General features: G+C 38.0%; 1 protein-coding gene across 4 annotated transcripts in view; it reads left to right on the top strand.

Moving 5' to 3' along the window:
• Window positions 1-15,762, top strand: part of TLCD4 (TLC domain containing 4) — a 103,860-nt gene that overhangs the window by 75,602 nt on the left and 12,496 nt on the right. For all 4 annotated transcript variants that reach the window (XM_058716481.1, XM_058716479.1, XM_058716480.1 and 1 more), the window contains one exon: window positions 7,506-7,579. In XM_058716481.1, the coding sequence (XP_058572464.1) occupies window positions 7,506-7,579 (74 nt within the window). The remainder of the gene's footprint in view (window positions 1-7,505; window positions 7,580-15,762) is intronic.

Raw genomic sequence — 15,762 nt, 5'->3', positions numbered from 1 at the left:
ATCCTGTCCTAACATCCCTGCCTCCCCAGACTTACTTGCTTAATTATCATAATGAATTGCCCAAATAGAATAAGAGTTTGAAAGATTCTAGCAGTCAGCTGGCCAATAAATATTTATGGAAATTCTGCCATCAGCAGCAGGATATAGTGGTTCATAGACACTTCCATTTCTCAGTTAATTCTGTCATTCCACTGTTTCATAAAATGGGGAAGATGAGGACGGTGGGAGGGGCAGCCATACACTCCTAATAGCAGCTCTTTAAAAAGTATTCACCATATTTACAGAGATATGGAAATGGGGTTAGAGAAGTTCAGTAATAGCCACAAATCATGCAGTTAAGAAAGGGCTTCTTAGTTTGCTGGCATGCCCATACATAACCAGCTTCTAGCCATTTTCCTTCTGATCCATAGCTGTCATGCAGGTCTCAAATTCTCCTACCTCTTTTTTTTTTTTTTTTCAATTGAAGTATACTTAAACAATATCCTATTAGTTTCAGGCTTACATTATCATGATTTTATGTTTTTATACATTGCCAAGTGATCTCCATGTTAAGTCTAGTACCATCTATCACCATATAAAATTATTATAATATTACTGACTATATTCTCCTTGCTGTACATTATATCTTTATGACCTACTTATAACTGGAAGTTTGTACCTCTTAACACCCTTCCCTTTCCATTCTGTTAAGCTTCTGACACCACCGCCCCCCCAACACCCCTCTCCTCTGCCAATCATTAGTTTGTTCTTTGTATCTAGAATCTGTTTCTTTTCCCTTTTGTTTATTCATGTGTTTTTTTAGATTCCACATATAAGTGAAATCATATGGTATTTGTTTCTTTGTCTGACTTATTTAATGTAGCCTAAAACCCTCCAGGTCCAGTCCATCCTTGTTCTCAAATATGGCAAGATTTCATTCTTTTTGATGGCTAATATTCCATTGTATATACGTACCACATCTTCTTTGTCCATTCATCTATTGATGGGCACTTCAGTTGCTTCCATAGCTTAGCTGTTGTAAATAATGTGATGAATATAGGGGTGCGTTGGTGTTCTTGTTTTTTTTTTTTCAGGTAAATACCGAGAAGTGGAATTGCTGGATCATATGATAGTTTTATTCTTAATTTTTTGAGGACCCTCTATTGTTTTCCACAGTGGCTGCATCAGGTTATATTCCCACCGACAGTGCATGAGGGTCCCCTTTTCTCCATACCCTTGCCAGCACTTACTTTTTGTCTTTGATATTAGCCAATGTGATGGGTGTGAGGTGATCTTCCCCACCTCTTACTTGCCAACCCACTTTTTTCTGTCTTGTTTCACTAATCTAAATGTATCAAGTTTTGGAGATTAAATATCAAGACTTTTTTTTATCATAACACATTTCTCATGACCTCTAATTCTTTTCTACTGATCTCTTTACAAAATTAAAATCTGGATATTTTTCTCCTGTTCTTTTACAATGGAACACTAATATTCTCATCAGAGTGCTCACCCACTCAGATATAGGTTTGCAGGACTCTTAGGAATTGGTTTTGGAGGTGATTCTCCTTGCTTCACACTGAGGAGTAGGCGAGGTTCAACTCAGGAAATATGCACCAGGCACTGTACTAGGCTTTATGGATACAACAATAAACGAGACACAAGGAATATAGATAATTTGCAAGGGTGTAAGTACTTTAACAGACAGGCAGAGAAATCTGTTGAAACACCTGACCTAGCTCAGGATTCAGGAGTCAGGAAAATATTTCTAGACGGATGCAGCTGGTCTACCTTGCTAATGCTGTAGGATCTGATGGGGGGTTTGTAAATCTTCACTAATTACAATTTCAGAGAAGTATGGAGCTAGTTTCCTGAGGGCTTCGAGATTCCTAGATCATCTGTAAGCTAGGATGGTAGTTCTCTAACTTTAGTCAATATTGGAATCACCTGGAGGGCCTATTAGAAATATATTGCTCATCTGACCTCCACGGTTACTAATTCAGTAGGTCTGCGATGGGGCCCAAGAAAATGTACATCTAGCAAATTTCCAGGTGTTGGTGATGCTGCTAGTCTGGGGACCACACTTTGAGAACGACTGTGTTAGATATGAGAGAACCATTTTCTTTGGGAAGAGGGAAGAGAAATTAGAAGAAAAGCCAGGATGCTATGCCCACTTCTTTTATAAACTCAAGAGGTTTTTTCAGTGTGGAGATAACTGCATTTTGGCTAAATTTAGATGAAAGCAACATATCAAATTGACTATTTTTACTAGTAACTTTTAGTATTTAAAGACTATTATAGAGTCCGGTTTTATCTGATACTAATTTGACATTTTGGTTAAAAGTTACTTTTATAACCACTTGAAAGGAGTTCGAAGAAATCTTCTAAACTCTCAAAAAAGTCTTAGACATAGTATAGTTAATAAGTTTGTATTTTTAAAATTCACTAGAAAGAAATGTTTACAATTGTTTCTTAAAATTTAAGAGTAAGGCGATTGCTACTATTTCAATATTTTGCATGACTTTGGACTGTCTGCTTAAAAATATTTTAGAAATCACAAACAAAAACTTAAAAAATTTCAGTATTGCATTTCATGTGTGGATAAAATGATTTATTTGAAAGATATAGTAAGTAATTTAGCAACGCTTTGGCTGACTTTAGGAATATATTAACTCATATTATATAGCAATTTGGTATGTCATATTCTCTAAACATTGGATATAGTTACCTAGAATGCCATACACTTTTAAAAAACTAAACAAAAGAAGATTGTTAGGAAAAGTAGATTGGAAAAAGAGCTACCTTTAACTGAGGGAGAAAGGCAATGTTATAGATGGGAAAATTTATCTTTAAAAACAAAAGTGAGTGTTAAGTACATGAAGTTATTATGATAGAGGATTATACTAATCAGCTATTTCTGAAATTTTTCTGTCTGGTTCAAGTAAGAATCTCACTAAAGTAACTCTTTTCTTTGCATTTGTTGCCTCCCCAAGGGTCATGTTCTAGTTGTGCACTATTTTCAAAGCTCTTCTCCCTTCCCCTAGTCACTGAAGAATTTAACTATGGGAGAAGAGGAAAGCAGAACATATCAGCTTTTTAATTTTACCAGGATGGTCTCCAACTAAACACAATTACTTATTTTTCTGACCTTTTCTTAACTGAAATATTCCAATCACTTCCTTTGGAAACACTCACCTAAACTTTAAATAAATCACCCAAACTAAAAAATAAGTCCATAAAACATCCAGGAACTTGGAATATGAAAGGCAATTTGCTTCCTATTACTTGAAAGTGCTTCTTTGTGCTGGATGAGTTAGAGAGGTCAGACATTTACTCTTTATTCATTCCTCTTTCTCAGAGCTAGGAATGTGATTTTAATTATGTATTAAAATGAAAAAGTTTACCTACCATTTGGGATTCATTATAATAAAATTCATAATAAGGGAGTGGCCTGCCCAAGTCCATCCTGGTTTTTACTGTTTTACTACTGAAAATCCTGTATCCTGTGAAGTCTTTCCGTTTGATGCAAAAAAATTGTGGCAACCACGATTTGCAGTTCATAATAGTGGATCATTTATTGTCACATTACACTGAATGATGCCATGGAAGTGTGTTGTAATCATGAGCATTAACAGTCATCTTTGCCCATTGGAAGATCAGATGAGAATGAGAACACTATGATACCAACACCAGAATACCCCCAAAGTTCACCAATAAAGAAGGTTATAGTTATTATATATGGAAATATGTATAATATATATTATATACATTAGTATATAATGATGTTATTATGGGTGGATGGAAAGACACATGGGTTAGGGTATTAGATGACCAAAAGAGACTAGACTGTACAATATGCAGAAAAGAATTTAGGATTGGGCATTGTTACGGATTGAATTGTATCCTACCCCCAAATTCTTATGTTGAGGATCTGAACCCTAGTACCACTGAATGTGACTTTATTTGCAAATAGGGTCATTACAGATGTTTTTGGTTAAGTGAACATGAGGTCATAGGTGAATAGGATGGGTCCTTTAATCCAACATGACTGGTATCCTTATAAAAAGGGGAAGTTTGGACACATACATGCACGTAGGGAAAATGCCATGTGAAGATTGGAGTTGGGATGCCTGGAAGCCAAGGAACTGCAAGAAACTAGGAGAGAAGCCTGGAGGAGATCCTTCCCTAGAGCCTCCAGAAGGAGCATGGGCCTGCCAACACCTTGATCTGAGACTTCTAGTCTCCAGAACTGTAAGACAATACGTTTCTGTTGTTTAAGCCACCCATCCTGTGGTACTTTGTTATGGCACCCCTAGCAATCTAATACAGGCCTGCTAGAGATGGGGATGGAAAAGCGCCTAAAGAGACTGCATCTCACAAGTCTGAAATGAGACAGACAAGTACATCTAAATGGAGCTGTACGTTTTTCATCTTCCAAAAAGACACTGACGCTCAGTTGAAATAATAGCAGGCATAAAACTTGGACATGCCATATGGATATACACATTTTATTGTTCCCTTGACTGTTCTACGAAACTGAGTAAAGTTACATTTCCCGATCCAGAGGTTGCAACGAAAACATCCTGTCGGCGAAAAAGGGGTAAATTCTAATAACAGATGTGTTGGTTTCTCACAGTAGAGAGAGCTTACTCTGTTGGATATTCCCAATAATCGTGCTTTCTTTCCTCTAGCAGATGTTGCATGGAATCACAGCAATAAAAACTCTTATCTCCTGGGATTTGAAAAATGGAGTTTCAAGTTGAATTTTTGACTCCTATGAAGATTATAAAGAAACCACATGAAATAACAATTGTTGATGTGTTGTTCAAAGACGAATTAGATTTTGCTCAATACGTCTGCACATTTGGCAGACAGTGCAAATGTAAACGTGGCAAATTCCATTCGGTCTATACACTTCTCACAAAAGAAAATGAAAAGATACTACCTGTGAAACACCTTCCACACCTTGCGTAGAACAGTGCCACAAAGAGATGTGATTTGCTTACCTCTGATGTTGAGGCTTTCATAATGAAAGTTCTTTCCCACCTTTAGCTTCCTCAAGACCTGAAGAACCAATGAGAGTTTCGACTTCACAGAAATGGAGGGAGATGGCTTCCATAGACCTGTGCCTATAAGATAGCTACAATTATTGCCAGCATGCGTTGGCCAGCCGTAAAATCATATGTGTAGAGTGTGAGGCAAAGAGAATGTCCTTCTGTAATTTGGAAATAAATCGAGGATGAGAAAACAGAAAAGTATTACATTAAATAATCAGATATTTATGTACTGTTTCTTTAAAACTGATGACTGCTGAGGAACCCGTAAGCATCTAGAAAAGGATGAACTATTAGCACCTCTGTTAGTTAATGTAGTCTGAGGGTTGTGACAAGCATACAATGGAAGAATGGCTCATTTGGGGAAATAAAACTGCTTCTGAACTCAAAAGCATTACCAGAAAATGGTAGCCACATTGAACAGGATTTTCTTCACTAGAACTGTAACTTATTTGGAATCCATTTTGTATGCTTTCCAGTATTGAAAAAGGATGGATATTTTAGAAGTGGATAGTTTATATGATGAATTTGTACATGCAAAAGACCTTAGAGACAAATAGCTGGTCTATCAAAACAAGCCTATAGATACAAAGTGGATGGACCTTTTCAGAGAGCTAGGAACTTAATTCTTGTAACTCCAAAAAGCCTGCTGTTGCTAGTAAAAGTCTCAAGTATTTTATGCTCACACCTTTGTTAAGAAAATATTTAGGTTGAGGTCATCCTATTGGAGTGATACTGTAATGTGGATTCCTAAGAGCAGAGCTACAAGTCAAAGTAATTTTATGTTGGACTGTATTTCATTCTTGAAAAAAAAAATATGTGTGTGTGCGTGTATATGTGTGTGTGTACTTGCTTGTGTACACACACACACACGCACGCACACACACACCAAAGGCTGTAGGCAGTTAAGAGAAGTAATACTGGAAAAAGAAAAAGAAAAATCTGTATTGTGGATAAGAAGATGTCACTATTATTTTTTATTAAAAATAGGTAACAACTATTTAATTAGTCCCATTGTATTTACATTCTCCTTTTACAAAGTCTCGGATTTATGTCTCTTAAAAATATATAATAATGTAGCCTCCTAAATTTAAATATCCAAAAGAAAGTTAAAAGGGCAAAAGGAAACCTAAAAATATTACAGTTTCACGCATTTTATTTGTTAAATTAGTCCTATTTTTAATTACGACTAATTACCACTCTTAACTAATCTTGTTTGTTTAAATAAAAGCTTTTATTGTAACAGAAAAGTAAATAATACAGAAAAATATATAATTTCAAATAAACACCGATTCTTTATATTTCCGTGATAAAGTCGTGACACATGTACATAGTTATTTCTCCTTTGTTGTCATGTGTGCTTGGACTGGTATGGCTGTACTCACCTTGCCCACTGCCTTTGCCCCTTTGTCCCTCCTTCCATTTCTCCTCATCACACGTTTCAGTTTCCCTAAGGCCAGTGAGTTTGAGATTATAAAAAGTTCTAGATTAGTCTTGGAAAAGCTAAGTCTTGAAACCAGCTCTGAATTTTTAATCTCTAAAATAATTTCCGTGGAGAAGAACTGAAAACCCTTCAAATAAAAAGGGTTTTTTTGTTTTTTGTTTTTGCTTTATATTCCCATTTGGAAGGCAGCATGTATATAGCTTTTAGGACTGAAGTTCCACGTATACCTAATGTTTTGGGGGCAGGTAGGATTATTTCTTTTTATGTACAATCATAATTCTGATTTAACTGGAAGTGGTGGAATGACTCTATTTACCTAGTAACAGTTTTTAAATTACATGATATTTTTGGAATGTATACGTTTGGTGTTCTTTCTAATGCTTATTAACTCTGCTCTACTTTTCGTATTATTAAATTCATACAGTGTACTAGGTATTATGTTCCTAAATTCAGAAAGGTCCTGAAAGTATGGGTTTTAGCTGTAGGATCTTCCGATTGACAAATATTTTTGCAGGTCAAATGTGATAGATCAGTTTTAGCATGTGTTGTTACATTTGGCAGGTAAGCATCGGCTCACAGGCTCACGTGTTGTTAATTAGGATATGAAGTACACTTTTGAGATTTTAAGGTGCTTTCATTAATAGATATAAGAATGAGTTTCTATTAGGTATTTAATTGCTCTAAAATTCCTCAAGTGCTGAAATTCACGCTACTTTGGTAATTATTTCTACAGCAATTTGAGGATGCCGTTACTGATGGCTATTTGCAGAATTCATTAATTCAACATGAGACAACAGCTTAAAATCTGTTTTTATAAATGAACATAAGTGTATACAATATGCTGTCTTTTAAAAATAATGTAGAATTCTAGTGACATTTCTAATTTCTCATGAAGAAAATTAGGAGACTTGGTCTGTTTTGACATTGATTGTTATTTTATGCTGAGAAGTTATTGAATGTTCCTTTAATATTTGGAAATTTTGATAAGAATGGCCTCCCTGACATTGTATTTTATGTTTATCATCCAGAAGGATGGAGTGCTGGCATACATTGGGAATTTTCGCCTGCTTGCAGAACTTTCCAGCCCTTTTGTGAATCAGCGGTAGGTTATTAATATCATTATTTTACACTTATGCTGTTTACCTTTAGTTTGGGGAAATTTTTTTCCAAGATCCTAAAGCTACTAAATAAAAATGAGAATATGTGATATGAACTGTTATCACCATTCTGCAAATGAGGAAAGTAAACATTGGAGGGGTTGGAGAACCTTGTCCAAGATCCCCTAGCTAGAAAGTGGTGGTCCTAGCTTTTGAACAGAGCTCTCTCAGAAAGGTGATGATGCTTTATTATACTTGGGTTCATCTTGGGTCCTGTTCATATTCTTTTTTTTTTTTTTTAAGTTTATTTACTTTGAGAGAGAGCATGTGTGAGCACTTGTGTGCATGCGTGTGAGCAGGGGAATGGCAGAGAGAGCATGGTGGTTGGGGGAGGGAGAGAGAGAGAATCCCAAGCAAGTCCAAACTGTCAGTGGGGAGCCCTATGTAGGGCTCAACGCAGGGTTCAAACTCGAGAACCATGAGATTATGACCTGAGCCCAAATCAAGAGTCAGATGCTTAACCGACTAAGTCACCCAGGTGCCTTTCCTATTCATATTCTTGACACCAACTTACTCCTGTTCCCAAATTCTGATATTGACATTACCTTAGTTCCTCATTTAAGAAAAACAGTGTTCTAATTTTAGATTTACAGAAAAGTTGCAAAGATAGCACAGGAACTCTTCTATCCTTCTCACCTAGTTTTTCCTATTGCTGATGTCTTCTATTACCCTGGGACATTTGTCAAAACTGAGAAACCGATATTGATACATCACTCTTAAGTGACCTACAGACTTTGTCCGGTTACACCAGTTTTTCCATTAGTGTTTTCTTTTTTGTTCTAGGATTCAATCCAGACTGCCACACTGCATTTAGTTGTCATGTCTTCCTGGTCTCCTGTAGTCTGTAACAGTTCTGAGTCTTTCCCTGTTTTTCTGACTTTGACAGTGTTAAGAAGTACTGTCCAGTTATTCTATAAAGAGTCCCCCAGTCTGGGTTTGTCTGTTTTTCTTATGACTAGATGGAGGTTATGGGGTTTGGGAGGAATTCCATGGAGGCAGAGTGCCCTTGTCATCACATCGTATCAGGAGGTACATGCGTCCACATGACATCAGTGGGGATTTGAACTTTCATCACATGGTTGAGGTGGTATTTGCCAGGTTTCTCCACTGTGAAGTTTTTTCTTTTCCTTACTCTGTTCTTTAAGAGCAAGATACAAAATGTAGCCCACTCTCAAGGGAGAGAGGGAATTAAGCTCCACCTCATGGAGGGAGGTAGTTACTCATATTTGCCAATGGATTTGTAATGAGGCTTTATTACCCTTATCCTGTCATTTAACGAGGTCTACTGATGTTTTTCTCTGTGCAGTGTTGGCTGTTCCTTTCACTCCATATCCATGGTCCTAGTTGGGGACCTTCGGGATGTCCATGGTTCACTTACTGCCATAGCCTTCCAACTGACTTCCCTTGTTCCAGATTCACCCTCTCTTCAATCCTTTCCTCACAGTGCTGCTGACGTAGTGTCCCCTGTGTTCCATTTTCTATACCTTATTTTCTTCCACAAACTGAATCCTGTTTAGACTCTTCTCTTTGACATTCATTGCAGCATGCTCCCTGTGTCTCCAGCCTTATTTCTTACTACTCATTAGAGTCAGGTTTGAACACTTACTGTCTCATGCACCTCTGGGTTATTCTGACGTTTCTTTCTTTATTCACATCATCCATTTACCCTCCATCTTTGAAAAATTTACCTATCTTTAAAATCTTAGGTCAAAGTCCCAAGCCAGGGGAGGCTCCCGTGATTGCATGTAGCCTTTTGTGACATAGTATAGAGATAACCCAGAGAATTGAAACTGTCAAATCAGACTCATGTGAGTTAGAGAATATATCCAGTATTAAACCTTACTAATAATCTCAAGGATCCTGATACATCAAAATGGCTCCCTCGGTCCTTTTTGCATTGGGCACACTCTGGAAGTTATCTATGAGGGCCATAAACAATATGCATAGTTCATATTGCGGACATAGAAGGAGCTTTCTTGGTTATGACACATCTCCATATAATACTCAGATAATTACATAACTTATGTAACATTCCCCAGAGGGTCAGGCCCCATAAATCTGTACATTCTAGGTTTGTTTGCCATAAGCAATCCTAGAGTAGGTTAAGTCCTAAAAGCATTAGTGGATGAGACTCTCCAGCAACACATACCATTAGTCTATTTATTGGGAGGCCTGTCATTAGTATGCTTACCAAGCAATTAGCCTGATCTTTTTTTCTTGCCAAAGATGGTGGGGGAAGGGGGAGGAGTGGTCCTTCCACCCCCAAAACAGGAAAGAATGGGTTATAGATCTGCTGCTTAACCTTTTCTTTCCCAAGTGCTTATACACTATCTTATTTTGTATGCCACTGTTTCGGATGGTGTAATCTTTTTTTAACATTTACTTATTTTTGAGAGAGAGAGGGAACACGAGCAGGAGAGGGGCAGAGAGAGAGGGAGACACAGAATCTGAAGCAGGCGCCAGGCTCTGAGCTGTCAGCACAGAACCCGACGTGGGGCTCCAACCCATGAATCATGAGATCGTGACCTGAGCCAAAGTTGGACGCTTAACTGACTGAGCCACCCAGGCACCCCTATGTAATCTTATTTTTTGAGGAAGATAATCAGTTCCTTGGGCTCTGCCATTTAATTTTTTAAAATGATAATTCTTCTGCAAGCCTCAAAGACTGAAATCGTGGAAGTATAGAGCAAAGAGCACGTTCTTTGAAGTCAAAAGACCCACATTCAGACCCAAGCTCTCCCACTTACCATTGGACATGAGTGGAAGACTATTTAATCTCTCTAAGCCTGGCTTCTTACCTATAAAACAGGGATAACGATGCCTATAGGCCTCACAGTTTGTTGTGAGATTCAATGAGATTTCGTGCTTGCCGTTTGGTATATGTTCAATAAGTTCTAAATGACGTACATATTCAGTATGCTAAACTGGAAGTGCATAGTCTATACTTACTTTCTCTACTTTTTTGTATCTTTTTTGCTCTTTAACTCATTAAAGTTAGGCTTTCTCCTCTGTCATTCTGCTGGAACCGCTTCATTAGAGGCACCAGTGACTTCTAGTTGCAAAATCTAGTGAACACCCTTGGTGCCTGTCTTGTGTCTCTCTGTGGACTCGATGCTATTCCTCACCTCCTTCTAAGGCCCAACTCCCTTTGCTTTCATGACACTGCACTCATCTGGTCCTTGTATTTCTCTGACCATCTTCTGTCACTCTCCTTAGTAAGAGACAGTTCCATACATGGCTGGTGTTCCCTGAGGCTCTCTTCTGGGCCCACTGATCTTCCTCTGGGGTGGCCCAGTGCTTCTCCCTGGGGTGAGTTCTATTTTCAAGGCAGCAGTGATTACCTGTTTGCTCATTTTGGCATAATGAGCAGTGTGTGAGTTTTAAAATCAGATATACTCAAGTTGCAATTCAACCTTGCCACTTACCTGCCCTGACCTTGGGTAAGTTATTTAACATCCCTGTACTACAGTTGTTTTCTCCTTAAAAAGAACATATTTAATACTATGCACTTCTTTGTGTCTTAGTCAAGTGTTTTCTCCTCCCAGGTGGCACATCAAATTCAACATGTCTAAAATAGAATGCAACATATTTCCCTCTGTATTCTCATATCCTCTCATTCAGCATGTGGCCCAGCCATTCTTGGTCACTCCCGCTCGATATGTGGGAATCACCTTTGACTGTTCTCCCTTACTCACATTTGGGTCCATTACCAGGTCTTACCAGAAAACCTCCTAAATATTTCTTGCCTTGGCCACTGACTCTCCATCTCTACTGTCAGTGCCCTTGATCATCATCTCTTGCCTTAAGCTACTGTACCAGTACTCTAACCCTGTACTACCCAGTAGGGTAACCACAAACCACATGTAACTATTTAATATTTAAATTAAGTTAAAAATTCAGTTCTCAGTCTAACTTGTAACATTTCAAATGCTTCACAGCCCCATGTGGCTAGTGGCTACTGAATTGGGTAGCACATCCATAGACCATTTTCGTTACTGCAGAAAGCTTTTTAGGACAGTGCTGTTCTAGACTGCAGGTTGGCAAACTAAGGCTCGAGGGCCGAACCCATTGCTGTTCTTTCGCAAATGAAGTTTTATTGGGGCACAGCTCTGTTCACTTGTTTACATGACTGCTGACACACTGCAACAGCAAAGTTGATTGTGACAGAGACCATACAGCTTCCAAAACCTCTTACTTTATGTCTACTCTCTCTTTATGGAAGAAGTTTTGCTGATCCCTGCTCTAGATCGTCTACCTGTCTCTGGTCCTATTCCCCTTTTGTCTCTCTTCTCTATCAGTATCTTCCATGATGATGCCCCTAAAACCCAAAAACGAACATGCAGCTTCCCTGGTTGAATCCCCTCAGTGGCTCCTGCTGCATTACAGGATAAGATGTGGGCTCTTCAGTGTGATACAAAATTTTCCAAGAATAGCTGTCTTCTCTCTTTCCACCACATTTTTCCCTCCAAAATCTCCTCTCATTCCAACTTGTCCATATGCTGAAAAGGTCTCCTGGCTCATCCTTCAAGACTCAGCCTGAGGATTATTTCCATCACTGAATCCCATCTCTTTTGGGTTGAGCTGGGTGTCCCTCACCTGTGCTTCCGCAATAGTGACATACATTTACCCCATTAGGATTAGTGTATTTTATGATAATGTTCTCTCTCTCTCTCTCTCTCTCTCTGTTTCTTCTGGTTCATCTCTGTGTTCATTAGATCAAGGGTGCAATTTTGTTCAACTTTGCATGGTCCAGCACTCCAACATTGTCTGGCACATAGTAGCCATTTAATTGCTTTTTGAAAAAATGACCCCTGGGAAGTCATCAGTTAAACTTTAGCATCTCTTGAATGTGATTCGGATTATGAGACTTTGAAGAAGGAGAAAATTAACTGACGCTTAAAGGAACTTCAATTTGTTTTTGTTTGAAACTCTCTGAGAACTCATAAAATTAGAGATAGCTTAATTCTACACCTTTATCTAAAATCTTTGAGTCTTTAGTAAATTAAGAAAGGGAGAAGTGTGTTTGGAATGTGAACAAGAAATGGTATCACAGAAGAGCAAGCAGATAGTAACAAAATCAAGCGCAGCCACTTAAGCTCTCTTAGAGTTTTCTGTTGGTTAATTGTTTTCTTTAGAGTTTGTGGTATTTTTATGTTTTCTCTATTTTGGAGCTTTGTATAATTTAAGAAGACACATGGGATGCATGTGGTGGCTTCTAGAGGGAAGAGGACTAAAATAAAGCTTAGACACCTGGGCTTCAGTTAAATTTCTGCTGCTGAGTTATACCCGTGCATCAGGTTTCTTTTTATAAAAACTAATTCAGTGGTGGTAACTTCTTTCTTCCCTAAATGCAATGAACTGTCATGAGGACATATTTATGCATTGCATTGATATTAAAATTCAATATCTTATAAGAACTTTGTACATATGCTCCTTGATATGTGAATTCAGTACTTACTAAATACCTCCTCAGTACCCAAATGTCCCAGTCCCTGCCTTCCAGACACCACTGGTGTCTAGTGGTGTGTCTGTGTTTGAGAAAATAAGACTTAAAAGTAGAAAATAATGAGCTAGTAAAACAAGACATTATGTGGAAAAAAAAAGTGCTGGTATTAACGGTATAAAACAGCTGTTCTCAAACTTGTAGATCTCATAAATTATTGAGGACTTGAATGAACTTTTATTTCCTGTGGGCTTATATCTATTGATATTTGCCAGATTGGAACTTCAGACTGCGACATTAAAAATATTTATTAATTCATTTAATAGTAACAATAATATTTTATGTCAACATAATGTGTTTTTTGTATGAAAAATATCTGCATTGCCAAAATGAAAACAATCCTAGAGGGAACAGTGTCCCGGGTGTACATTTTTGCAGATCTTTCTGGTGTCTGGCATGATGGTATTTAGCTGGATTCTCAGGGCTGGCTCTTGTTTTCAGTCTGTTGTGAAATGTTGTTTTGGTAGAAGCACATGAAAAAAAACAAAAAACAAAAAACCCTGGCCTCTCAGAGTTAATAATGTAGTAGGAAAAGGTAGAAACACTTTAGTAGCCTTTTCACATAATTGTAGATATTCTTCTTGAACATTACACCAAAATATACCAAGAGGTAGTTTCTTAAAGGTTAGTTAAATGTAGAATCTGAAACCATATCAACAAACTTTCTATACATAGTTACATTCAAGTCCATTGGTCTTTCTTGCGCTTTGAATCTTTTGCACATGCCTAATTATGTAACATCATGCCTTGGTCATTTGGCCGTTTGGGTCGCTGAGTTATGTAGGTCTTCCAAATGTTGGTACATTTATTAGTAATATTAAAAAAACGTCACATTAGTATCACCACTGATCTCGTTTAAAAAGTCTAAGTATTGGGAGGCTACCAAATTCATAGTGGCAGATAAAAATTTTCCAAAATTCTGATTTTCATTTCAAAGTTCAAATTCTGTTATTGGCAACAAATACAAGCTTCTTCTCTCGATGTGACAAACTCACTTTTCATTTTTGAGAAAACGCCTGCCAAATACCCGAGTTGAAATAACCATAGTTTTTCAGGGTTTTTTTTTTTTCAAGTACAAATGATGGTCCATGGAAAAAGCATGTAGTTTAGCTCACAATTCAAATCATCATCCAAGGGTATTTCCTCCAGACAACTATTATACTTTGTAGCAGACGTGTGTTGTATATACTTCCCATTTTATCACACAGAATATTAAAACGATATACTCAAAGGCCATGATGCAATGAAATTATTATTCTTCATTAGGGGCATTCTTAAGTGAAACTGGCTTTACCCTCCCCCCCTTTTTTTTAACTTTTTCCTTTTTTTTTTTTTTTTACTCCCTTGTTTTGTTTTAAACTGCAAGAGTCTGGCAGGAGAGAATACAATGTCTACTAGTACCATTTTGTGCCAATGCCATGATTTGCACTAAGATGCCAGGTTTATCTACCAGTGCTTTGCACCGTCGTTATAGAAGTCAACCCAAGGAGCAAGGTGGATAATATTTTAATATTATTATGAAAATAGTTTTTGGGGCGCCTGGGTGGCGCAGTCGGTTAAGCGTCCGACTTCAGCCAGGTCACGATCTCGCGGTCCGTGAGTTCGAGCCCCGCGTCAGGCTCTGGGCTGATGGCTCGGAGCCTGGAGCCTGCTTCCGATTCTGTGTCTCCCTCTCTCTCTGCCCCTCCCCCGTTCATGCTCTGTCTCTCTCTGTCCAAAAATAAATAAAAAACGTTGAAAAAAAATTTTTTTTTAAAAGAAAAAAAAGAAAAAAAAAAAAGAAAATAGTTTTCCCCTGTACCCCCTCCAAAAAGTCTCAGAGGTCCAGGGACCACATTTTAAGATCTATCATTGATTGATATTTGCCATGTAAGTCTTCACCTGAGAAGGTGGGAGCTATCCTTAAAATGTTTTGGGATGATTTTAGAAGTGGGTGGGGAGGGGAGGCCCTCCATTCAAGCAGGAAGAAATGAACACGAGTTTTTAAAAAGTGAGATAAACATGCCATGTGAAAGAGAAACCCAGACTTGTGGGATTAAAGAGTATGCCTTAAGAAGAGGGTGGATAGGCATAGAGGGTATTGAGTGTCAGAGAGAGCTGATTGAACTTGATCCAGTGGACAGTGAGAATGTAGTCTAGCAGAGGAAGACATTCTGAAAATAGCCCTGAGTTAATTGTAGTTTTTGGTATTTGTAGGATAGATTGGAAGATTGGAGGCAAAATGTAGAGTTAGGAGGTTAGCAGACAGCTCTTAGTTTTGTGAATGAATGGTGTGAATTCATTAGTCCTGAAAATAAATAGGAGTCCAAATTAGGCTGTGGGGATAGAGAAAAGACAACGAAATATTTTCAGGGAAGAAAAGGGGATTTTGGCAATGGATGAGAAATTAGAGGTAGATAAAAGGGATGAGTTTAAGATCACTCAATTATATACCTTTGAGGAATTGACCCATGAAAAGAGACAGGGTATGAGGAAGACTGGGGGCGGGGAAGGTGGTGGATTTGGCCTGGAGATGTTAGATAAGAGGACAAACAGAGCATCTGAGTGGAAATGTAATGAGAGGTACAGAGAGGAATTTTGGGATGATCAGGTAGAGGTGACATTTGAAACCATGAGAAAAGATGG

This window comes from Neofelis nebulosa, chromosome 2 (genome assembly GCF_028018385.1).
Source record: "Neofelis nebulosa isolate mNeoNeb1 chromosome 2, mNeoNeb1.pri, whole genome shotgun sequence".
NCBI lineage: Eukaryota > Metazoa > Chordata > Mammalia > Carnivora > Felidae > Neofelis > Neofelis nebulosa.
Note: the sequence above shows the minus strand (reverse complement) of the source record. Positions and strands in the feature narration are given on the sequence as shown.